This window comes from Chaetodon trifascialis, chromosome 11, assembly GCF_039877785.1.
Source record: "Chaetodon trifascialis isolate fChaTrf1 chromosome 11, fChaTrf1.hap1, whole genome shotgun sequence".
Taxonomy (NCBI): Eukaryota; Metazoa; Chordata; class Actinopteri; order Chaetodontiformes; family Chaetodontidae; genus Chaetodon; species Chaetodon trifascialis.
Window position 1 is genome coordinate 27708137 of NC_092066.1, and position 25498 is coordinate 27733634.

The 25498-nt window shown below is 41.3% G+C and overlaps 1 protein-coding gene across 4 annotated transcripts; it reads left to right on the plus strand.

Annotated features, from left to right (window-relative positions):
- The first annotated feature begins 281 nt into the window (after window positions 1–281).
- On the plus strand, window positions 282–22255 carry LOC139338915 (uncharacterized). 4 transcript variants are annotated; one of them, XM_070974259.1, is made up of 11 exons: window positions 292–361; window positions 15987–16191; window positions 16334–16441; window positions 17284–17375; window positions 17466–18633; window positions 18876–18938; window positions 19037–19096; window positions 19360–19422; window positions 20198–20442; window positions 20924–21083; window positions 21502–22255. In XM_070974259.1, the coding sequence occupies exons 6-11, from the start codon at window positions 18878–18880 to the stop codon at window positions 21618–21620; spliced, it is 708 nt and encodes a 235-aa protein (XP_070830360.1). In that variant the 5' UTR covers window positions 292–361; window positions 15987–16191; window positions 16334–16441; window positions 17284–17375; window positions 17466–18633; window positions 18876–18877; the 3' UTR covers window positions 21621–22255. The 4 variants fall into 4 exon arrangements, with proteins under 4 accessions (XP_070830362.1, XP_070830360.1, XP_070830364.1 ...); XM_070974263.1 differs by having other exon boundaries at window positions 300–361; window positions 17284–18633; XM_070974260.1 differs by lacking the exon at window positions 292–361 and having other exon boundaries at window positions 15103–16191.
- Window positions 22256–25498: the final 3243 nt, after the last annotated feature.

Consider the following 25498-nt stretch of genomic DNA (forward strand, 5'->3'; position numbering starts at 1 on the left):
ATGGGGTTTTTTATTTTCATTATACAGTAATGCCACATATGCTGCACAACAAACACAGGAGACACATTATCTAAGACATCCAATCATGACTAGAATGCCCCCCCAAAACACACACACACACACACACACACACACACACACACACACACACACACACACACACACACACACACACACACACACACACACACACACACACACACACACACACATTTTATGTTGAAAAATGTTGTGAGTATTTTAGTGCTGCCAGCAGGAGGCAGTGTGGCGCTGTGCTTCCCGGACTCGTTCGCTTCTTCATTCTGCTGAGTGAAGCGGCACTGGGAGAAAGCACTGTCGCCTGTCTCATTCTCCTTTACAGGTTAGTAAACTTGAGAAAACTGGTCAAACTCCATTTATACATGGTGTGGCATTGAAAAAAATGTAAGATTGACTATGTAAAGGCAAATGTTAACATTTAACGGTTTTGTAAATGAGAAGACACGAGTCAATGTTTTTTTCTGTGTTGCGTGAATGGCCCAAAATGGCGTGACTGTAAGTGTTTTTTCTGTCAAGAGGAGAGGAATTCTGGTTTGGCTCCAGCGCATTTCACTGTAGTTAAGATGTCATTCTTGTGTAGGTAACCTCTCTTTTGAAATGTGTATTTTATTGTTGTTACAGGTTTAAAGTGGTTTCCAAGTGTATTGTTGAATGTAGGGATTCTGAAAATTTGGGTTTTGTCTGTCTTTAACTCTTGCAGCCTGACTGGGGTGATGGTCATTACCAGCAGTGTGCTAGTTTTTTTTTTAGTTGTACATAGGGCTGGGCAATAAAATAATAGCGATATGTCTTGCGATAGACACGTCATCAATATCATTAAAAAATGCGTTCGATAAAACACTTGATGATTTTTTTTTCTTCGTCGGAAGAAACCTGAAGTTGCGAAGCGAGTTTGGTTGCATGAACAAAGGCACTCACTCTCAGGTAACCGAGTAACGTAGGGATAATCGCTAATCAGTGAGAGAGACACGCCAACACGCCAATCATGTAACATTATCAAGTTTGGTTGCGCCATCTCGTCTCGTGTATGATGCCCCGCGAGGAGTGAGATGAGAAATAGAAAGTGAGCACTGCAGCGAGCAAAGAAATTGTCGATAAAACAGGGAAAGTCAGCTTGCCAGTATGGACTTTTTTGGATTTTATAAGTCCGACCGTAGTCAGACCAATGTGGTCTGTAACTTATGCAAGACTGTCGTCCCCACCAAGACCGGTAATACCACAAACTTGTTCAACCACCTTAGCCACGCTCACCCTCTGGAGTGCAGCCGTATTCGCCAACGTCCAACAACATCTGCAACCGCAGCACCACCGCACAAGCAGCTGACCACCATGCAGAGTTTCTCTGCTTCAGTGCCTGATGACAAATCATCTAACAGACACAAAGACATAACAGAGGCAGCGGCATATCATATAGCTAAAGACATGCTTCCCCTGAGCACTGTGGAGAAGCCAGGTTATAAAAATCTCTTACACGTGCTTTTTTTTTTTTTTTTTTTTTTTTAAACACACTTGCAATAAAAATATAATTGAATAGTTCATGTATGTTTAGAGTAAGAAGAGTGACTAAAGTTGTTAATATGTCTAGGCTGGTTTTATAGTTTAGTCAGTACTGTACTGTCTATCATGTTTGTTTGTTTGTTTGTATGTTACAGATGTCAAGTCCACCTCAGTTTCTGCTATGTTTCCAAAACACTGCACATATCTGAAAACATTTTATTCAGCAGAAGGTTTTTTTACATTTATTATTTGAGTGTTTTCCATGGTTGTGTTGACATTTCCTTTCTTTTCTGCCTTGATAGCTGAGGGGATTATAATCAGAGGAAGTTTAAATTTGAAATAAAAATGTTTAAATTGAAGGTATTTTTCTCCTGGTCCTTATTTTAAATAGGTCATAAAAAATATCAATAATTATCGATATTGACCAATATAAAACACTTATCATGATAGAGTTTTCAGCCATATCGCCCAGCCCTATTTGTACACCATGGGTTAAATTACTGTGAATGAGGGCGAAAATTGAAGTGACCAAGAGAGTGCATTTTATAAAAATGCCTTATGTTACATGGTTGTAAACAAATTACAAAGCTACTGAGATTAATTATACTGTGTGTTTTTGTTGTATTTTTTTTTATTTATTTGTTTATTTGGATGGGACAGTGCACATTAATAAACATACAAATATGTTAACATGCCGGATTGTAGCAAAAATGCTAATTTCCATCCGTAGTCCCATAACATGGAAAACATTGCTCAGGCAGGTAAAATACATAACAACGACACAGAAGACTTTAAGACCTCACAGCTACAAATCATACAATAGACAGTTACAAAACAAGACATAGACAAACAACATCAAAACAAAAAGGACGCAGACAGAAAATATCAAAGCAGCTGATAATATAAAATTTTAACCCACAGTTACAGATAAAAGTACAATAGACCAAGAGCCCCAGGAATAGGGGTCAGATTAAAAATAGTGTTTAGGGTAAATGCGTACATTTCTGTTTTATTTTTAACCAATGTTTGAGGGGTTTTTTTTAAAGAGTATGTAGTTGTCGCAGTTTCTGATCTGTAGTGGTAACTTATTCCAGGAATGTGTTCCTCTTACAGATAAAACCATTTGACAAAATTTTGTCCTGCACCTTGGTACATTACAGTCACCTCGAGTTTGTGCTCTCATTCTTCTTCCCTCATTATTTTTTTTCTGGATGAATTCATTCAATGGTGGGGGGGCAGAAGCATGTAAGACTTTATAAATGAGACAAGCCTCCATGAAAGTCTGGTGACTGTCTAGATCAAGGATATTAAACTTTTTTGAAAACATTACAATAATGAAAATGAAGAGGTTTCCTGTCAAGAACTTTAACTGCCTTCTTGAAGAGAGACTTGATGGGTTTTAATATACTTTCTGTTGTGTGTGTCCAAGTTGTACAGCAATAATTTATGTGCGAAAATATCATGGCATGCATATAGACCTTAGCTGTCTTGGAGGTAAGAAATGGTCTTATATGATAAAAATTTGACAAGTTGAGATTAATAATGTTTTTGATTTTTTTAACATGCGATTTGAAGGATAAATTTGTGTCAAAGACCACTCCAAGATATTTAAACTCTTCCACGACATCAAGGCTCTCTCCATTGACCACTACAGATGGAAGATCGCCCTCTGCTGACTGACGAGAGAAAAACATACATACAGTCTTTTTAGTATTGAGGTGCAGACAAGATTCATTGAGCCAGTTAGATACTGGTGCCAGTGCTGCTGATAATATTGCAGCAGCTTCTTGTTTTGTTTTTGCGTGGACATAAAGAACTGTATCATCAGCATATAGTTGCAAATTAATAGTTGGGCACACTTTAGGTAGGTCATTTACATAGAGACTGAACAGAATTGATGTTGTCATGAAAATAACAAATTGCTGTTTCGGTTGAATGATGCTTACGAAATCCAAACTGCATTGGATGGAGGGGGTTATGCCCATTGTTAAGATGGTCTGTTAACTGTATTGCAATCCATTTCTCCGCTATTTTTGAAATGACTGGCAGGATACTTATCGGCCGATAATTCTCGAGCTTGGTCTTGTCACCAGCCTTTAGAACTGGAGTAACCTTGGCAATCTTCCAGGTGGATGGCACTCTACCCTGATTTATAGACAAATTTATTAAGTGTGCAATTGGATGTGCAAAAGCCTCTTTATGGTGTTTTATAAAATTACTGTCCAGACCAAAGACATCTCCAGCCTTAGAGTTTTTCAGAGATGAGATGATTTTTAAAACCTCAGGGACAGTTATTTCCCTTAAGCTAAAAACTGGTTTGCTGTTATCCAGAGGGTTATATGAAGTGCCTGGACATTTAAAATTCATAAATTCCTCAATTGAATTTATAAAAAAATTGTTAAAGCTACTAGTGATAATGTTCAAGTCATTTATCAGAATGCCATTCACCTGGAGCTGCATATCATTGGGTGTTGTATCTTTGTTTCTTCCTGTTAACTTATTTAATTGTTCCCATATCAATTTTCCATTGCCATTTGCCCCATCTATCATTTCAATGAAAAAATCTGCTTTAGCTTTACGAATTTTTTTTATTACTTTATTTCTAAGTGATGTAAAAGTCTGTCGGTCACAAGTAAGCCCTGTTTTTAGAGATTTTTTTTAGCGCATTATCTCTTTCTTTCATCAGCTTCCTTCACCCAAGGTAGTACCTTTTTACGCTTTTTAAATTCCACTTTTTTTTTGTGAAACGATCCAGAACTTCCATAACACATTTGGAAAAGGTGCTACAGCTGTCCTCAACTTCATTATTTGTTAATACATTGGACCAATCATACTCCTGTAGAGCATTCTTCAGATTTTGTTGTTCACTTTTAGGTATTATATGGTGGCTGCTAACTCTAGTGGGTCCGGTAAGACGTTTCCAGTTGATTTTCCTTGAGCATATGATGAGGTTATGGTCAGAAAGCCCAGACAGAAGATTGAAAGTTTTACTGATCCTATCAGATTTATTTGTGAATATTAAATCAATTGTGGTTTTAGATGTTTTGGTTATTCTTGTTGGACCTTGAATGACTTGAGAGAGGTTTTGATTGTCTGTTAGTAGCTTGAGTTTTTTTCTGTCAGCTTTATTGTCCCAGTTAACATTAAAATCACCCAAAAGAATAATTTCCTTTCTAAGATCACTGCATTTTAAAATAGTTTTAAGTTGGTCATAAAATGTATTTTTAGAGGAAGGAGGTCGGTACAGACATATCACAGTGAAAGACATTTCAGGGGAAATAGTTATATTGAGGCCAATACATTCAATATCTATTTCTGTTGGCCATTCAATTAATTTACACTTCAAACAGTCCTTCACATAAATCAATAATCCACCCCCTCGTCCTATTCCCCTGTCTCTTCTAAACACATTGTATCCTAGGATATTGAAGGCAGCTGTTGGTGATGAATGAGTTAACCAACTTTCGGATATGCCTAATAGATCAATATTGGAATCAATTAATAAGTGTTCAGTTTGTTCAGTTTTGCCTACTATACTACGAATGTTAATATGGCCAAGTAAAAGTCCTTTTGGCTTTGATCATGAGTCCCAGATGATCTTAGCATTATTAAGAGTCTGAAAAGAGTGCATTTTGCGTTGTTTCTTTATCGCTGGGTTCAGAAATTTCAGTCTGGCTGTTGAATTGGAGCATTTGCCCCCAGTTACCGTTGTGACAGGTGAAGATGAAATTGAGTTACACTCACGGATGGTCAGCACCAATCCTCTCTGTAAGGCTGCCATGGTGGATTGCGGCTCGTGTGATGGTTCAGAATCAGAGACGCGCATGGAGAGTGAGCTCCGCCGAGGACAAGTCCAGTCTGGGTTGGAGGGCCCGTGTGTCATTCCAAGAAGCCGCTCCACTCCACCAAGCAGCCATGCACCATAGCGCAACACAACGCCAGGGAACAATCCAGGTGGAGCCGCAAGAGCATGCAGCGAGCCAAGCAGGCCCGCAGCCGAACAGGCCAGGGGCGCAGCCAGCAGCAGTGAGACGCCAGGGAGCAATCCAGGTAGAACACACAACAAGCCAGGTGGACACACAGAAGTAAAGGCCAGGAGTGTAGTCGGCACCAGCACAGGCAGCAGCGGAGCAGCAACGGAGGCAGTCCCAGCAAAGCCAGAGGACACGACACCAGAAGGCACCACCAGCACTACTGGCACTGGAGGCGCAGCACGGAGCACCACGCCGAGTGGAGACGCCAAACCCGGTTGGCCAGGTCCCGGATTTACTTCTATGTCTCCAGCCAGCAGTAAGATTGTTAATAGCCATAAGATATCTTTTGATTGAGTGCTTGATGTTATTTTTCTGTGCTTCTATGGTATGACATGGCCATTGTCGAGCAGCGTATTGTAGATACACAGTTGGCTCACTGTTTTGGCAAGATGTACTTTGCCGTCATGCCGAGTTGTGTAGCAGCAGCGGACAGAGAGCAGAAATACAGCCACAGCGAAACAAACTGAGACTGTGATTGTTTGATTAAAGTGATCCCGTTGCATCAGCGGCATGTTGTTCCTTTTGGATTGGAAATTGGATTTCCTGAGCTCTCGTTAGTTGGAACTTATTTCTAATGTGTCCCGTGCTGCAGCCTGCTAGACGCTGTAAGGAGGACACTGTGGACCTCTGTAGTGAAGGAAAAACAATTGAATATGGGGAAGAAAATATAGAAAAGAAAAGGATGATGAATTTTGAAATTTTGTAAATAAATTCTGCTGAGTGAAGCGGCACTGAGGGAAAGCACTATCGCCTGTCTCATTCTCCTTTACAGGTACCTTATCTGTACACGGGTCCTCTGCCTTGGACCTGTTACAGTATCACCAGTAAATAACCAATGTTTTTATTCATCTTATTAGGATTAGGATTATTAGGATGAAGTAAAGACAATACTGCAATCAGTAATGTGAGGAAATAAAGCACTTCTGTTTGGAATTGATTGTCAGCTCATTTTGGCTAGAACGTGCTAATGTATGACTGTGAATCTCTAAATGGAATTCCCCACTGCACTACACATCACACCCCCAATCACCATGCTCAAATATACAGACAAACCACATGCCTTACCTTTGGTAAACTGTGACAGGGTGGCTTAATATGCTTTGGGTCATTGTCCTGCTAGAACGTGAACTTCCATCTCAGTCTCAAAACACAGGCAGACTGAAACAGATTTTGCTCAAAAATATCCCTGTTTTTAGCACCATCCATCTTTCCCTCAACTCGGACCAGTTTCCTATTCCCTGCTGCTGAAAAACATCCCCACAGCATGATGCTGCCCCCACCATGTTTCACTGTGGGGATGGTGTTCTTGCGGTGATGAGATGTGTTGGGTTTGCGCCAGACATAGTGTTTTCCTTGGTCGCTGAAAAGTTCAATTTTAGTCTCATCTGACCAGAGCAACTTCTTCCATACATTTGGGGAGTCGCCCACATGCCTTTTGGCAAACTCAAAACATGTCTCCTTATTTTTAATTTTAAAGTAATTGCTTTTTTCTGGCCACTCTTTCATAAAGCCCAGCTCTATGGAGTGTACAGCTAATTGTGGTCCTATGAACAGATACTCCACTTTCTGCTGTGAAACTCTGCAACTCCTTGAAAAAATGTTGTTGAATCAGCATTGTATAGATGCTGGGTTTTCAATGTTGAAATGTCAACATTAAATAGACATGGTTTCAGTGTATGGCATGCCGTGGCTGTGCACCTGTGCCCCCGCCCACGAGACTTGCTCTCTCCTGAGACCAAACCAGTTCAAACCAGTCAACAGTTGGCAGCAGTTGGCAGCTTTTAGCGGCTTTTATTACCTTCGAGTGACAAAAGAAGACAAACTGGTAAGTCCTAATGAGAACATAATGTATTTTCACCTGGAAATTCCAGCATGTCAACTTTGTTAATTATTACCGTGAGGTTGTAGCTTATTAGCGTCGTTAGCATTAGCTAGCGCTAGCATTCTAGATAATGTTAGCTAACGCTAGTGTGTCCGTGTGCAGAGGCTACGCTGAGGGTCCAGGGTTTCCCCCAGTGTATTATAAGCCTGGCGGGCCACCAGGCTTTACTTGCCCCCTGCCAGGCTAAGGCTGTGTTCCCACCAAACGCGATGAAACAAGATTGCGCTGCAAGATTACATACAAAGTCAATGCAAAGACGCGATTTGATGCGTCATTTTGCCGGGCGACGCGATGGAAGCGATTGCGTGGCGCGATGGACGCGTTGGCAGCGAAAATCGCTCTCATCGCGTCGCCCCATCGCGTGATCGCTTTGAAATAACTGAACTGTTGCGGCGGATTCGCGTGAAGATGCGCCGCGACAGCCTACTTTGCAGTTCGGACTGAGCAAGTTCAACTTGGGAGTACAGTCTCTCCAGGACGGGAGAGCGCAGGACTGTCATTGCATGCAATTGGGACGGCAGCATACGTCACCATCTCAGCTCGTCCGTTAGCAGGACGACACATCTCCGAAAACTTTGGAGCAAATTTTAAAGTATGCGCTGTCATGATGAATCGACCACAGATTTTAAATTTTAACATCCACTTTCTCTCATAAAATAATCTTAAAACCACATTCCGGTCGACGAGAGAATGAAATGTCGGAAGAAATGTTGCTGTTGGACGGGCTCGACGCGCGATGCGCGACGCGATGCCAGGTCAAGGGGTTTTGTACCAGCGTCAAAACTGGAGCGTCTGGCGCGACGCGATTTCATTTGAGGTGCGATTAAATAATTTTCATCGCATTTGGTGGGAACGCGGTTCCCACCAAACGCAATGAAACAAGATTGCGCCGCAAGATTACATACAAAGTCAATGCAAAGACGCGATTTGAAGCGTCATTTTGCCGGGCGACACGATGGACGCGTTGGCCGCGAAAATCGCTCTCATCGCGTCGCCCCATCGCGTCATCGCTTCCTCGCCCGAGTTGAAATAATTGAACTTTTGCGGCGAATTCGCGTGAAGACGTGCCGCAACAGCCTATCAGCGTTGAGATCGTCATCGACATGCTGACGTATGGACGTCCTGGTGTTTCCTCGCAAAATGAAACTGCCAGAAACAATGGAGGACCTGCTTATTGTTGCCGTCACCGCTCACCCAGAGCTTTATGACAGTTCAGCGTAGCATAGCCCCAGTTAGCATAGCCTGCTTTACTAGCATACTTGTCTAGTTCATTCAACAATAGCTGCACTACTCTGTGCAGTACAGGTACAGTGCAGCGATGGTGGTTATTTCAGCCATGAGCCGTTTCTCAATACCAAGTACGCCAAGTTCGGACTTACGAACTTTGCAGTTCGGACTGAGCAAGTTCGACTTGGGAGTACAGTCTCTCCAGGACAGGAGAGTGCAGGACTGTCATTGCATGCAATTGGGACGGCAGCGTACTTGATGACGTCACCATCTCAGCTCGTCCGTTAGCAGGACGACACATCTCCGAAAACTTTGGAGCAAATTTGGCGCGATGCGATTTCATTTGAGGCGCGATTAAATAATTTTCATCGCATTTGGTGGGAACACAGCCTAACGCTACGTTCCCACCAAACGCAATGAAAATTATTTAATCGCGCTCCAAATGAAATCGCGTCGCACCAGACGCTCCAGTTTTGACGCTGGTACAAAAACCCCTTGACGGGGCATCGCGTTGCGCGACGAGCCCGCACAACAACAACATTTCTTCCGCCATTTCATTCTCTCGTGACCGGAATGTGGCTTTAAGATTATTTTATGTGAGAAAGTGGATGTTAAAACTTAAAATCTGTGGTCGATTCATCACGATAGCAAGTAGTTTAAAATTTGCTCCAAAGTTTTCGGAGATGTGTCATCCTGCTAACCGACGAGCTGAGATGGTGACATCATCAAGTACGCTGCCATCCCAATTGCATGCAATGACAGTCCTGCGCTCTCCCATCCTGGAGAGACTGTACTCCCAAGTCGAACTTGCTCAGTCCGAACTTGGCGTACTTGTATTGAGAAACGGCTCATGGCTGAAATAACCACCATCGCTGCACTGTACCTGTACTGCACAAAATAGTGCGGCTATTGTTGAATGAACTAACAAGTATGCTAGTAAAGCAAGCTATGCTAACTGGGGCTATGCTACGCTGAACTGTCATAAAGCTCTGGGTGAGCGGTGACGGCAACGATGAGCAGCTCCTCCATTGTTTCTGGCGGTTTCATTTTGCGAGGGAACACCAGGACGTCCGTACGTCAGCATGTCGATGAAGATCTCAACGCTGATAGGCTGTCGTGGCGCGTCTTCATGCGAATCTGCCGCAAAAGTTCAATTATTTCAACTCGAGTGATGAAGCGATAACGCGATGGGGCGACGCGATGAGAGCGATTTTCACAGCCAACGCGTCCATCGCGCATCGCGTCCATCACGTCGCCCGGCAAAATGACGCTTCAAATCACGTCTTTGCATTGACTTTGTATGTAATCTTGCGGCGCGATGTTGTTTCATCGCGTTTGGTGGAAACGTAACGTAAGCATTGTTTAGTATTTTTTTTTAATTTGCTTCACACTGCATCAAAACATTATCAGGTGTCTTTTTTTCATCACCTGACAACGTCACAACTAACCATCTCTAGTTGAGCGTAATCACGCATAACGGGACATGTCCCGGACGTCATGCTCATCAGACCGCTGCTTCACCAGCTGACCAACCCGCGACTCAGAGAGGCTCAGCCAGCCGCTGTAGCATGCCTGTTAGCTGTTAGCACAGAGCTCAGCGCTTCTGTGAGCTAGGGCTGCGGGTAAACGATTATTTTTAAAACGATTAATCGGACAATTATTTTATCGATTAATCGACTATTCTAACGATTAATTAGACGATTAATCTAACGATTATTTTTCTGTTGCATGATTAATAAAAACCATAATGTATTTCAAATAAATACCAAAAAATTCTTAATAAATTACTTTATTATACAACTGTTTTTCACAGCCAAACATGAACACAAATGATCCAGCGTTTTGTTCCCATTTACACACGTTTGTTTTTTTACTTGGCATAGTTGTTCACTCAAGTCCAAACAGTAGATCAGTGGGTGTCATGTGTTCCCATGGCAACTAACCGGAAGCAGACGCAGACAAATCTCTGAGAGAAAAAAGCCTAAATAATGCCTACTTCAGGCAGTTGTCTTTTAGTGTTTAGTGCAAACTGTTCATATTATTATTATTATTATTATTATTATTAATAATAATAATTAATTAATTAATTAATTAATTTTTGTGGTTGGTTGACAGCATTTCAAGAGAATAGCTGGTGTTAAAATATGTTACATAAAATGTCTTATAATAATACATGATTATGGTAATATTTTACAATTTTCAGTTGTGGTGGTAGGGGTCACCCTACCACCGGGCCTTACAAGTTTTCTGGGGGAAACCCTGCGGGTTAGTGTTATCTCATAGCGCGGTGAATGTGCCAGTCACAACTCCTCCACCACAGCGTTCGGGAGTTGTTGGATTGTGTATTTGCTGAGTTTGATGAGGGAAACCAAAAAACACCAGCCACCATAGAAGTGGCTGAGAAGCTAGCGGCTCCGCTACGCTCACCTGGAAACATCTAATGCTTTGATTTCCTCTATTTTCAGGGTTGTGATAACACTACAAGTCGAGAGCATTCACTGCAATACAGAAGGCCAAGTAATAATTGCAATCACAGTAGCACCACCTCTCTTTTCTCAAGATGACCTCTTATTGGGCTAAAAGACATAGAGTCAGCAAAATTGTAAGGAACATAGAGAAAGATATTCTTGAGGAATATGAGGAAACTCTTGATAATCAAAGGGAGAATGAGCACCCATGTGGGAATAGGGAACCACCCTTCAGAATCTCACACATTTCCCAACTAGATGCACCACCAGCTTCCAATGTACACATGGAAAGGGATCATGTGGATAGTAGTGTAGCTGGGAATAGTGAAGTTGAATCAGATCACGTACAAATGGAAAATTATCATACAGATGGTAGTGAACCGGACAATGATGAAGTTAACTCAGATTCTGATTCTGACAGTGATGATGAGCATCCACCTAGTCAGGATCTGCTCATAAGGAATTTAAGATATTGGGCAACATCCTACTCAATCAGTGTGGTTGCTCTGTCCGCTCTGCTGTCCATCTTAAGACTATTTCACCCTTGGCTCCCAAAAGATGGAAGAACCCTGCTTGGAACACAATCTCATAGGGGTGTAACAATATATGTATTTGTATTGAACCGTTTCGGTACGCGACGTTCGGTTCGGTACAGGGCTGTGCACGGGTGAGATCACGGGCCGGAAGTTGTTTTTTTTGGGGGGGGGCTCACAGGCCGGAAGTTGCGTGTGTTTACATTCCGCCGCTAACGTGCAGCTACACCTGTAGCCCATGCGCATGATGGCTACTGCTAGCAGTAAACCGGAGCTTGAAGACCCTCCCCTGTCGCTAAAGTCTCCTGCTTGGGAACACTTCGGCTTCCTGGTTAAATATTTCAACGGAGAAAGACAGGTGGATAAAACGAGGGCGGTGTGCCGACACTGTTCAGCTGAGATCGGGTATGTCTCCGGCAACACAACAAACATGCTAACTCACCTAAAACGGCACCACCCGAGTGTAAATATCACCGCTACAAGAAGAAAACCAACATGGTGCAAACGCAGCTGACCTCGGCATTCAAGCAGCCTCTCCCTGGTAATTCAGATCGGGCCAAAGCTATAACAAGAGCCATTGGAGTTTTTATAGCAGCGGATCTAAGACCATATTCAGTTGTTGAAAATCCTGGTTTTAAACACATGCTCAAGGTGATTGAGCCCCGGTATGAAGTTCCCACTCGTCCGCACTTCAGCCAGAAAATAATTCCACAACTTTATGAATAAGCTAAATCTTCTGTTGTCCAAGACTTGTCAAAAGCATGTGCAGTAGCACTCACAACTGATGGATGGACATCTAGAGCTAACGAGAGCTACATAACTGTGACGGTCCATCACATCACCCCTGAGTGGAACATAGTGAGCGATGTTCTGCAAACTCGGCCCATGTATGAACAACACACCAGCGCAAACCTGGTAGAGGGGCTTAAAGAGACAGTGTTGGAGTGGAAATTGGAGAGGCCAGGAACAACAATTACAGTCACAACAGACAATGCCAGGAATATTGTAAATGCAGTGAGTGAAGCTGGAATGGGCCCCCAAATTGGATGTTTTGCGCACACTATTAATCTAGCTTCTCAGAAAGCAACAGGTCTCAACCAAATATCCAGACTCCTTGGTAAAGTGAGACGGATTGTGTCTTTCTTTCACCGTAGCCCAACAGCTGCACACATATTGGAGAGAAAACAGGAGATGCTTGATATAGCAAAACACACCCTTATTCAGGACGTCACCACCCGCTGGAACTCAAGCTATGATATGCTTGAGAGGTACCTTGAGCAGCAAGCAGCAGTGTTTTCGGCACTGACAGAACAGGCTCTCAAGAAGAAAGATATCAGCACATTGTCTGACCAGGAGGTGAGGATGGCAGAGGAGGTAATTGAGGTCCTGAAGCCACTAAAAACTCTCACAACACTCATAAGCACTGAAGCTACACCTTCAGCATCCATGATCCTGCCCCTCAAAGCCACAGTTCTCCACTCTATGGAACCAAAAGATGGTGACCCAAGTCAAGGCTGCTATCGGAGAAAACCTGGAGGACAGGTATTCCTCTTGTCAGGACTTCCTCCACAAATGCACCGCACTTGACCCGAGGTTTAAACCTCTTCCTCATGTGGATGATGCCTGCCGTGACAGGATCTACAACAGCCTTGTCACAGAGATTGTGGCCATGGAAAGAGAGGTATTGTAATAATTTAATAATAATAATATAATAATTTTATGTGCATATAATGTCTTTTTCACTGATAATTTTGAAACAACAAATTGCTTGTGTTACTAATATTCTTATTAAAAATATTAATACTTTTTTTGTATTTTATTTTACAGAATGAGGAGGCCAAAGGGACAACAGCAGCTGCTTCATCCCCAGAGACAGGACACCCAGAGACATCTGAATCATCTCCTCCTGTCAAGAAGTCAGCGATGGCTAAACTGTTTGGTGAGCTCTTCAAGACACAGGTGGGAAACAACAAGGATACTCTGCAGCTGGTGAAGGAGGAGGTTGCTGCATACAAGGCAGTGAGTTGTATTTCAGTAGACTCTGACCCACTTCTATGGTGGAAGGCCAATGAGGTCATATATCCCCTAACTGCAAAGTTAGCAAGGCGCTATCTTGCCATACCCGCTACCTCTGTCCCTAGCGAGAGGGTATTTTCAACCGCTGAGGACATTGTGACTGCCAGCAGATCTGCACTTACGGCTGACAACGTGGACAAGTTAATTTTTCTGGCAAAAAATATGAAGGTTGAGTAAAACTGAACAGGGCTTCATGCTGGAACTGTTACTGCTGCACTTTACTTGTTGAAAAGTTTTGTTAAAAGCTGTTTACAAGGAATTCATTTTTTTAATAATATTTCATACATTTGTTGTTTATTTGAGAATTTTATTTAACTTATTACCAGGCAGCACTTTGCATTTATTTCATTTTCCTGTTTGTATAAAACAGTAAGTTGTTACAGTAATTTGTTGTTTACAAATAATAAACACCCAAATGAACAACAAGAAAATTTAGATTTTGCATTTTGTTCCCATACTATATCGAAAATGAACCGAACCGTGACCCTAAAACCGAGGTACGTATCGAACCGAGATTTTTGTGTATCGTTACACCCCTACAATCTCATGTTGAAACCACTAAAATGCAAGGTGGCGAGTACTATCATTTTGGATTGATGCAAGGAATACTTTCACGATTGAAATGTTTATATTTACCAGTGAACCTCAGAACTCTTACTTAACAGTTCAACATAGATGGTCTCCCCCTCTTTAAGAGTTCAAGACTTCAGTTCTGGCCTATACTTGCAATTCTAAGATGTGATTACACTAAGTCGCCATTTATTGTTGGTATCTTTTGTGGTTTAAGCAAGCCAAAGTGTATTGTTGAGTATCTACAGCAATTTGTTAGTGACCTTAAAAATGTACTGGGTAGTGGCATTGTTCATAATGGTAAATGATTTAATGTACTGGTTTCCTCATTTGTGTGTGATGCTCCAGCCAAAGCCTTCGTCAAAAATATAAGTCACATAATGGATACTCAGGATGTGACAAGTGTCATCAAGAGGGTGTATGGAGGAACAAAATGACATATCCTGATACAAATGTCAGGCTCAGGACAGATGCGAGTTATTGTGAGATGATTGATGAGGAACATCACTTGAAACAGTGAAACAGTTAACAGGGATAGTAAATATGGTTTCTTCATTCCCAATTGATTACATGCACCTATGTTGTCTTGGGGTGATGAGAAAACTGTTGAATATTTGGTCAAAGGGTAAACTAGCCACTCGGCTTCCTTCACAAGCTGTTAACAGTATATCAAATAAACTGCTAGGGTTACATTCCCACACCCCTTGTGAATTCAATCGCAAGCCAAGAGGTTTGAATTAGCTAGATCGTTGGAAGGCCACTGAGCTCCGGTCCTTCATGTTGTACTGGGGTCCTGTAGTGCTGAGGGATTGCCTTCCCAGTGAGTTTTATGACAACTTCATGTTGTTTTCAGTGGCCATGTATTTGTTGTTGTCTCCTGGAATTTCTGGTGATATGGTTGAATTTGCACATAGATTGATGATTTCCTTTGTGGAACACTTTGGACAGTTGTATGGCAGGGATGAGATTGTGTACAATGTACACCAGCTTATTCACTTGGCCGATGAATACAAACAATTTGGACCTTTGGATAATGTTTCAGGATTCCCCTTTGAGAATTATCTTGGACAAATAAAGCATCTTTTACGCAAGCCACACCAACCTCTACAACAGGTGGTCAAAAGATTGTCAGAAATGCCGCTTGTCGAGGTTCCGTTACCATCAGATGAACCAGTCTTACAGAAAATCCATACTGATGGTCCACTTCCTCAATATTTCAGTGTTTCTCTACAGTACACAAAGGTCTCCTGTAGTCGTTTTACCTTGTCCAGAAAGCAGGGGGATAATTGTATTGAGTTGGGAGCTGGAATTGCAGTAGTCCAGAATGTAGTCCAGGAAGAAAATGAGGTCTATGTGATATACAAAAGGTTCAGACACCAAGAATCATATTACACTTATCCCTGTGAGTCCTCATGCATAGGTACATACAAGGTTAAGGAGTTATGTGATGATATTGGGGTTGGGAAACTGAGTTGTATCAAACGTAAATGTGTTCTGTATCCAGAATCAGAGGGAAATGGCCTCATCGCTATTCCAATTGCTCATATGCAGTAGCTTACCACTCATATTTCTGAGCACGTTAATGGCATTTTATGATTTTTATTATTTATATGTAAATGTAATTACAATCAGAATATTAGAATACATTTATTGTACACAGGATGGAAAGTGAGGTGGTGCTTTGGGCCGTTGTACTATTTCCAAACGGCGGAACTGCAACAGTTCTTGCCAGCTGGTTCAATCCTAAGGAAGGAACATTGTTATGGCCCCCAAAAAACATAAATTATATGAAGGCCCTCAAAGAAAACATGCAACCCATGAAGGATAGACCACATATGAGGATGTCCGGCTCTTAATTAATTGTGGTAGGTAGTCACTGCATCACCATTATCTGATGTGAATTGAAATTTATCTGAATTAAATTCAGACATTTTCAAAACCTTTTCTTGATTAGTAATCATACTTCTTAAAAATGTAATACTGTATGTTCTACTTATTCTTTTGCAGACTCATTAGAAAAGGCCAAACAGTATGAAGAAATGTGACTACTGGATGTCCAACCACTGATTTGGAATCGGAGGAGGAAGCAGAAGAACGTCGGAAAAGAAGAACAAGGTACAGTGGAATTCCTCAGCCAAATGTGTTTGGTGCATTGGTTTACTTATTAGCTCACACCTAGATGCTGGGGCTTTGTGGTGAATGCCCACCCTGACAGAGAGAAAGAGAGCGACAGACAGCGCAACAGTGAGAGTGTGAGAGCGACAGAGGAAGAGCGCAACAGAATTACGCACAGAGAGACAGTTACACAGAGTGAGAGGGAGATAAACACACACACAGTTACACAGAGACAGTTACACAGAGTGAGAGGGAGATACACAGTTACACAAAGACGGTTACACAGAGTGAGAGGGAGGTGCACACACAGTTACACAGAGTGAGAGGGAGACACACACACACAGTTACACAGAGTGAGAGGCAGATACACACGCAGTTACACAACGTGAGAGGGAGATACACACACAGTTACACAGAGTGAGAGGGAGATACACACACAGTTACACAACGTGAGAGGGAGATACACACACAGTTACACAGAGTGAGAGGGAGATACACACACAGTTACACAGAGTGAGAGGGAGATACACAGTTACACAGAGACAGTTACACAGAGTGAGAGGGAGACACACACACAGTTACACAGAGTGAGAGGGAGATACACACGCAGTTACACAACGTGAGAGGGAGATACACACACAGTTACACAGCGAGTTGGATGTTTCTCCTGTGATAGACTAGTCATGTCTACGTGTACTTGTATATTAAGCTAACTCATTCTGCAAAAACAAGCAATAGGCTCATGACCTGTGAACTTTGTTTCTCAAGGCTTGCTCAACTTAATTATTCTTAAAATTGTTTCAATTGCTGGGAATGTTAACTATTTAAATTTTATTTTCAAGGCCAAATCCTGTGTATTTGGAGTCGGATGGAGAGCCAGAAACAATAAACGTGAAGAGAAAATTTGCAAAGCCACCAGCTGTTCGTTTTCCAGGTACAGGGATAACACTGTCAGTTATGGCACTAACTGCTACGCCTACTGTACTCATTTCTCGTGTTTAATTTCACTTATTTGTTAATACAGTGCCAGAATCCAGCAAGTGCCCCCCAGATGCAAGCAGTGGTATGTCATTACTTATTAAAATGGTAGAGACAGAATTTTGCATGTAAGCTTTAATTTAAAAGCATTTAGTTCCTGTGTCAGTGCATACACAGGAACTAAATGAGACACTGTCTCTACATTTAAGAGTAGGCTTAAAACTTTCCTCTTTGATAAAGCTTATAGTTAGGGCTGGCTCAGGCTTGTCCTGGACCAGCCCCTAGTTATGCTGCTATAGGATTAGACTGTCGGGGGACCTCCAAAGATACACCGAGCTCCTCTGTCCTTCTGTCCCTCTCCATCTGCACGCTTTCATGTCCTACCACAGCGTGTTACTAACTTAGCTCCTTCCCCGGAGTCTCTGTGCTTTGTCGTCTTGCAGGTTACACAGTGGCTGAATCTGGATTGTGGATTTCAGCTGCGTCTCCCGCCTTGGCCCTGCCTGACATCCACTGCAACTGCTACTACTGTTACTACATCCACTGTCACTGTTACTGTGACTGCATGTCTGTCTCTCTGTCTTTCTGTCTCTCTCTATCTCTCCCTCTCTGACCGCATTTCTGTCTGTCTGTCTGTCTGTCTGTCTGTCTGTCTGTCTGTCTGTCTGTCTCACTCTCCCTCTCTTGCTCTCCCTCTCTCACCCAACCGGTCGAGGCAGATGGCCGCCCACCCAGAGTCTGGTTCTGCCCGAGGTTTCTGCCTGTTAAAGGGAAGTTTTTCCTCGCCACTGTTGCCAAGTGCTTGCTCATAGGGGAATTGCTGGTTTTCTGTAGATAAAAGAGCTTGGTGTGTACCAGCTCTATATGGAAAGTGTCCTGAGACAACTTCTGTTGTGATTTGGCGCTATACAAATTGAATTGAATTGAATTGAATTGAATTGAATTGAATTGAATTGAATTGAATTGAATTGAATTGAATTGAACTGAATTGAATTGAATTGAATTGAATACAAGCAGTGTTGGGCAAGTTGCTTTAAATTAGTAACTTAGTTACAGTTACTAGTTACTTCTTTCAAAAGTAACTCAGTTACATTAAGTTACTCGTAACTTTGTCCAAGTTACAACATTCATAGTTCCTGTTTTGTGTCCTTTCATTTTAGGCTTTTGTGGAAGCTATTTGGCAGAGTTAGAGTCCACAGACATCTGTAATAATGGTAAGTAGACTAATATGCTATGTGTATGTGATTCTCTCAGCTACTCATATTTTCTCCAGTTCATTAGGAGGCAGTGGTGCCTCTATGGGAGATTACTGGTCCTGACATACTGGAGACCATGCACTGACTGGAAATGTTAATTAGATGGGTGGGAGTGTCAAGTGGATATAGCTTATTCAGTGTCTTACTGTTTTGCTAGAACCTGTAGCCTTATTTTGTTGATTCTGTCTGTATTTCTCTAGGAATGCCAATGTATAACTCAAGCCCCTACCACACTCGCTTGCCATCACAGCAAGCAAGGAATGGTATGTATTACTTAACTTAAATGGTTGTTTGTTTTTTGTGCAAAATTCTGCAATTCATGTTCATTTCCACAAATAATGATGTGTGTCCTTTCTTTTAGATTTCAGTGTCAGCTATGCACATGGCTCCAGATCAGCTGAGTTCAGGTCATCTGGCCTAGGTAAAGATACCTACAGTATATTCCCATTGTAACTGAGTACACTTGGCTACTAATAGTCAAGTCAAAGTGTTCCTGTTCCCGATTTCCCAATATCACAAAATGTATGTCTCAAAGGACTGGACATAAAATAATGAGATGATCGCTATCTTCTTTCACCCCTGTTCAACTGCAATGCAATTACACATCTAGCATTCATAAAATACACAATGACCTAACGTAAATGCTGATGCTATGTTGTTGTGGTGTGGTCTCGTATTTTAAAGGTTCAGCTCCAGAAACACCACGTCGAAGATTCCACGGAGGGGAGTCCAGCCAAGTGTTGAAAGGCAAGTATCATTTTCTGATCAACCTCTTACCCCTTATTTATCAATGTACTGTTGTGTTTATGTTTTATATTGTAACTTTTGCTTGCTGCCTTTTTGGCCAAAGCTCCCTTATAAAGAGATTCCAATCTCAACAAGACTCACCTGATTAAAATCGTACAGAAATAGCCGTTTCCCTGTCTCTGCCGACTTCACCTGAGTGAGAGCGCGACTTTACATGAGTAAAGAAAACAAATTTGATTGGACGTTATGTTTGAGGCGGGACACTGAGTGTTTTGAAGGAATTTGATTGGATGTTGTCCAGCTCGTGACTCGCTCGGTAGCAGTTTGATGGCTGATGAATCCTGTACTAGCTGACGCACAACTCATGTGCCTGCACTAACTGGGCGGGGGATTACCGACTTTAACTGCAGATTTACACATAAGTAGAATTTTGTAAAAACTTTGCTTTACATCATCTCATAGGTGAGTGATTACACTAATGTTTAGACCCATAGCGGAATAAAATTTTTCCATTTCTGTACGACTTTAAATAAAGGATAAATAAAATAAAATAAACCTTATTGATGCCCTCTGAATTGAGAAACACATCTCTTGTGACTTTCCCATGTTTTTTTGTGTAATTTGTCATGGTGTTTAGGCCTAAACTTTGAAGCACTTAATGGTTACTAGAAGTAAGGAGTACAAATACTCAGTGAGTTGCTTAGTATAATTCTAAATGATAGAAAGTTGAATCTGCCCTTGAAATTTAATGTAAAATCAATTGTTTTTATTCCAGACATTGCTGCCAATAAAAACACCACGATGCTTACAGAGCTACTCATGGAGGTGAAGCAAATGTCACGGGACATCCAGTTTTTAAAGACTGAAATCACAGACCTTAGATCCACCTTGAATAGTCGTGGGGCTGAACCTGACTCACAGAGAGAAGAGAATTTCCCAATCGTGCTGCCGCTCACCAATGAAGAGCAGTTTGACGAGGCTGAAGCTGCACTTAAAGAGGAAACAGTCCGTCGAAAGATGGTGAATAATTTTTACACTAAACTTTTTCTCTATAATCTGTCGAGGCTTCAATCTTTTCTGCAGGCATAGGTATCCTGTGGATCTTTAAAAAGTTTTATAAAGACCTTCAATTTATTGTTTGAAATCAAAGGGTTTGTGATGTCTGTAGGAGTTGAGGGATTAAATCTGTTTCTCACTTGGTTGTGTGTTTGCCAGAGAAATATTGTGAAAATGGCCGATCTAAATGCTCAGAACGATGCGGGATAATATTTCTTTGTTAGTTAATAATTGTCTTTTTTTTTAGCCAATGATTGTCAATTTGTTTGATAGCATTGTTTGTTGTTTGGTTTTGACACAGTAATGGTCTTATTTTTTGTTTAGATGAAATAAAAAGGGCTTAAAATTCATTAAATTTGTAATTAAAAAATGAGCTGATACCTTGTCCATTTGACATGGTACACTTTACACTTGCACACCGACCATTTCTCCATTATCTGTTCAGATTACCCGCCTGGCATTAGTCAGAGGGACCAACTCAGACATGATGATCCGGCAAATGCTATCCTCTACCATGACAAACAGTCTAGCCTGCCTCTTCAACTGGGCGGGAAAAGGACAGAAGAGGGCCTTCAAAGACACGCTACTACAGGACTGCATGTTTGGTGAGCCTACATCTCAACAAACTAGATTTACTACTTTGCAATGGATTTGGCAAATACTGAAGTTAATTTATATGTATTTTTAATTTGATTAGCATAATTAATCAAGATTGGATGCTTTTTTCTTCACCATGAAATGAAGCATAATCTACATAGATAAATGAATCATTCCATGGTGAGGAAGATGCATCCATTCTTAAGGCTGAGTGAAAGTCTAGTACAGTAAAAACTACACTGCCCCTCTGTCTGTCTGTCTGTCTGTCTGTCTGTCTGTCTGTCTGTCTGTCTCTCTCTCTCTCAAATAGATAGATAGATAGATAGATAGATAGATAGATAGATAGATAGATAGATAGATAGATAGATAGATAGATAGATAGATAGATAGACACACACCTTTATAACAAGTCTTTTTTTTTTGTAGCGGCTGTTCGTCAATTTGACTGCAAGTTGCTGGAATTCCCATACAGCGAGACTGTGAAGAAGTGGCTACGTTATGCACCAGGGAGGAGTGGCAGAGTACCAAGGAAAGGAAAGAATTAGCTGTTTTCCTGTCTGTTTTGTTCATGTTGAACTGGATCCTATAGTTCCAGGATTACCTGTTGGGCTGCAGTGAAAGTATAGTAACACAAAGAGGGACTATAAAACCTGTTGAAACCTTGAAAAATATTTGGCTTATTTAGCCCATGTCAATTTTTATTTTGCCACTGGACTATTGCTTTCATCTGTTTTGTTTAAAATTGTGAGACATTTGTGAGAAATGGCAGACAGCCCAGTATTTGTAGCTGTTTGTTGAGGCAGCAAAATGACATTCAAATTAGTACTAAATAAATAGTAATAAATAGAACGGTCTCTTCTTTTTGTTCATAGAGAATGCATCAATGTTGATTCAATTTTAAGCCATGACCATATCTCAATGTTGATTCAATGGATTTTTGCTTTCTGGGTAATGTGACCAGCCACGAGAAAACCAGCAACAAGTCTCCCGGGGGGCATTTTGAGTTATCTACAGATTCTGAAAGTGTAGTTTCCAATGACACATGGAAATCTGAAAATTGTTGGTTCTCTGTAGATAAAAGAGCTTGGTCTGTACCAGCTCTATATGGAAAGTGTCCTGAGACAACTTCTTTTGTGATTTGGTGCTATACAAATAAAACTGAGTTGCTTTGAATTGAATTGAATTGAATTGAATTGAATTGAATTGAATTGAATTGAATTGAATTGAATTGAATTGAAAATATTTGAGGAAAATGTGGACATTTAAATGTAGGCATGTTTCTCAAACTAATTTTTTGAGAAATCCAGCCTGAAAGATTCTCATCTAGGCCAGGTCTAGCCAGGTAACAGTAGCTGCGTTTCCATTACCCCTAGAAATGCGCAAAACCTAAATATCGCAATAAAATACTGGTAATGGAAACACCTATATTTCGAAAATCCTCTCAAATATCGCAAAAACATTTTTACGCTCTCATGAGGTGGTTTTTCAGACGTGTCAATATAAAAGTGTATCGCAAAAGGAAACACTTTTTTCGCATTTACATGTCGCATCTGGTGCCACAAGAGGTTCAAGAACATCGCAAAGCTCGATGAACGTGGCCCGGGTCATCCGAAAATGTTGTATCCACAGTTCGTCTGTGAATTCCTCATTTACAATCTTCTCCCAGAAATCCCTTATTCGTGGCCGCTGCCACACATAAGGGCTTCGCCTTTGAACAGTTATACGTTGCCTCCGCCTTCTGTTCATAATAAGTACAGCAACAGCCGTAGCGGCTCCTGAGATCAGTGTACCGAGACGCATAACGCTTTCGGCCATCTTCCAGTCTCGCGGGACGGCCGAGAATTTACGAGAATTTCGGTTAGTTCGCAAAACACCGTTCAATGGAAACACCTGCAAGTAGCACTTGAACTTTGTCGAAATTTCAGAAATATCGCTTTTATTTTGCGAACAACTGTAATGGAAACGCAGCTTATGATGTTCATTGCATCTCATTTACATAAGTCCAACCCCCTAACCATTGTAGTAGTTTGAACAATGGTTATATAATGGAAATGGAAATTCTTTTGTTACAAAAAGCTCCTGAATAAAAATTAAAAACAAGAAAGGTAATATACTATAGAGTTATAAGGAGCAAATGTAGATACTTATTTTTAATATTAAATAAAATAAAATAAATTCTGTCACTGTGGTGCAGTGGGATCAGTCTGCTTCTGAATGATTCAGGTCAAGTCAACTTTATTGTCAATGCTGCTATATGTACAGGACATTAAAAGAGGCCGACACTTGATGATCATAAACTCCAGGAGGGGTGAACAGTGTCTATAAATCACCACAGCGTCTTGACACCAAGCATCTCTGATGTAAACACAGACCCCGCCGCTGTGGTGTTAGCCGTAGCATGTTAGCCAGTCCAGCTGGCGGAGTCCAGTATGCTGTTACGAAAACACAGCACTCTCTCACGGTCTGCTGGGTCGATCAAAGAATGTGTATATAGTCCAGTTTGTTGTCCAAGGAACGTACATTGGTGAGTACGATAGATGGTATAGCTGGGTTGTGTGGATTCGCTGCTAGCCTGGCCCGGATACCCACGCGCTTTCCTCGCTTCCGCCTCCTCTCGCACCACCTGCAGCGCTTCCTCTGCGGGTGCGCAGTAGTGGGGGTTGGTGTCGAAACGGGCGCCGTCGTGTGCCGGGTTTAATTTGCAGATTGCTATGTTGCCGATGTCAAAATAAAGAGTCCCACGGCTGTATGTGCACATTGTCACAGACAAGCGCAACGAAAACATAAAGTCACTCGAACACACCGACGAAGACAAACACTTAGACACCACATTACCAGTGTCCGCATAACCAGAAGCTGCAGAAGTAGCCACGTGGTTCCCTTTTAACGTGCAGCTGATTGGCTGAAAAAAGAACAGAATTGCGTGAATAGCCAAAGAAAGCCAGTATGCTAATTTACTGTTGAATAGCCACACCCCCAACTAGGACCGAGAATATTCCGCTAAAACAACCCAAATTCAAATACAGTTTACGGTTTTAAGCCCCCCAATACTGTTACTTGAAACATGGAGTGGCTTCTTCATGATTTCAACTGACATATTCTTCAAAAAACGAAGATCACAATTATTTTATTTTATTTTATTTTATTTTATTTTATTTTATTTTATTTTATTTTATTTTAAATCGATTTTTCATTGTTTACTCAGCTTGCGCTGGCCAACTTGTTGCTGGTGGTGGGTCACTAATGCCCTCCCTGCCTGGTCTGTGAGTTTTGGTGATCAGCCCTCTCTTGGCAGGTTTGTTGTGGTATGTTCTTTCCATTTGAAGAGGATGGATTTGATGGTGCTCCAGGGGATCATCAAAGATTTAGATAATTTTTTATAACCCAACCCTGACTTGTACTTCTCAACAATTTTGCCCCTGACTTGTTTGGAGAACTCCTTGGTCTTCATGTTGCCTCTTGTTTAGTGATGTTGCAGCCTCTGGGGCCTTTCAGAAAAGGTGTGTTTATACTGACAGATCATGTGACACAGATTGCACACAGGTTGACTTCCTTTTACTAATTATGTGACTTCTGAAGGTAATTGGTTGTACCAGAACTTTTTAGGGGCTTCATAGCATGTGCACACTCCAATTTTTAGTTTTTTATATTTTTGTTATTATTTTTTATATATATATATATGTATATATGTATATATGTATGTGTATGTATGTGTGTGTGTGTGTGTGTATGTGTATATATATATATATATATATATATATATATATATATATATATATATATATATATATATATATATATATATATATATATATATATATATATATATATATATTTCTCACTTCACTTCACCAACTTACACAGATCTTGTTTCTTCCTATACTGAGAATTTTGTGTTATTAAAACAGAGAAATTATTGGGAAGATGAATAATGCAGAGCAACTATCAAAGTAAAGTTGCAGTCCAATGAATTTTGGGGCTGCTCTTTGATGGAATTGGAGGACATCACAAAAACTGCCTTGCATTGTGACAGAGACTCTTCTGTGAGAGAATGGATGTGCTTAAAGCAAGCAGGAAAAAGCTTGGCAGTGTCCTCTCTGTCCAAATTGTAAATACAAGCAATCCACATCGTTACTCCAACATCAACGTGGTTGTTAAATTGTCTTTTACACTGATTTTGAGCACTGCAATATGAGAGGGGATTCTCACATCTCAACATAAAAAAACACCATTCTGTCACATGTCCGTCTCTCAGCCTTGATGCACATTCACCTGTTAAAAATGACCACAGAGACATTTGACCTAAAGCCAGCAGTTGACCTGTGGATGGAGAGAGCTAATTGCAGGTTCAACCAGCGACTGAGAGGTGCATCCTTATCATCAACAATGCAGGAAGCTGAAGTGTAGCAACAGTGAGGCAACA

Coding starts and splice junctions, on each gene's coding strand:
- LOC139338915 (XM_070974261.1), top strand. CDS start 18,878: ATGCCAATGTATAACTCAAGCCCCTACCACACTCGCTTGCCATCACAG. Junction 18,939..19,036: donor ATCACAGCAAGCAAGGAATG/GTATGTATTACT, acceptor CCTTTCTTTTAG/ATTTCAGTGTCAGCTATGCA. Junction 19,423..20,197: donor GTCCAGCCAAGTGTTGAAAG/GCAAGTATCATT, acceptor TTTTTATTCCAG/ACATTGCTGCCAATAAAAAC.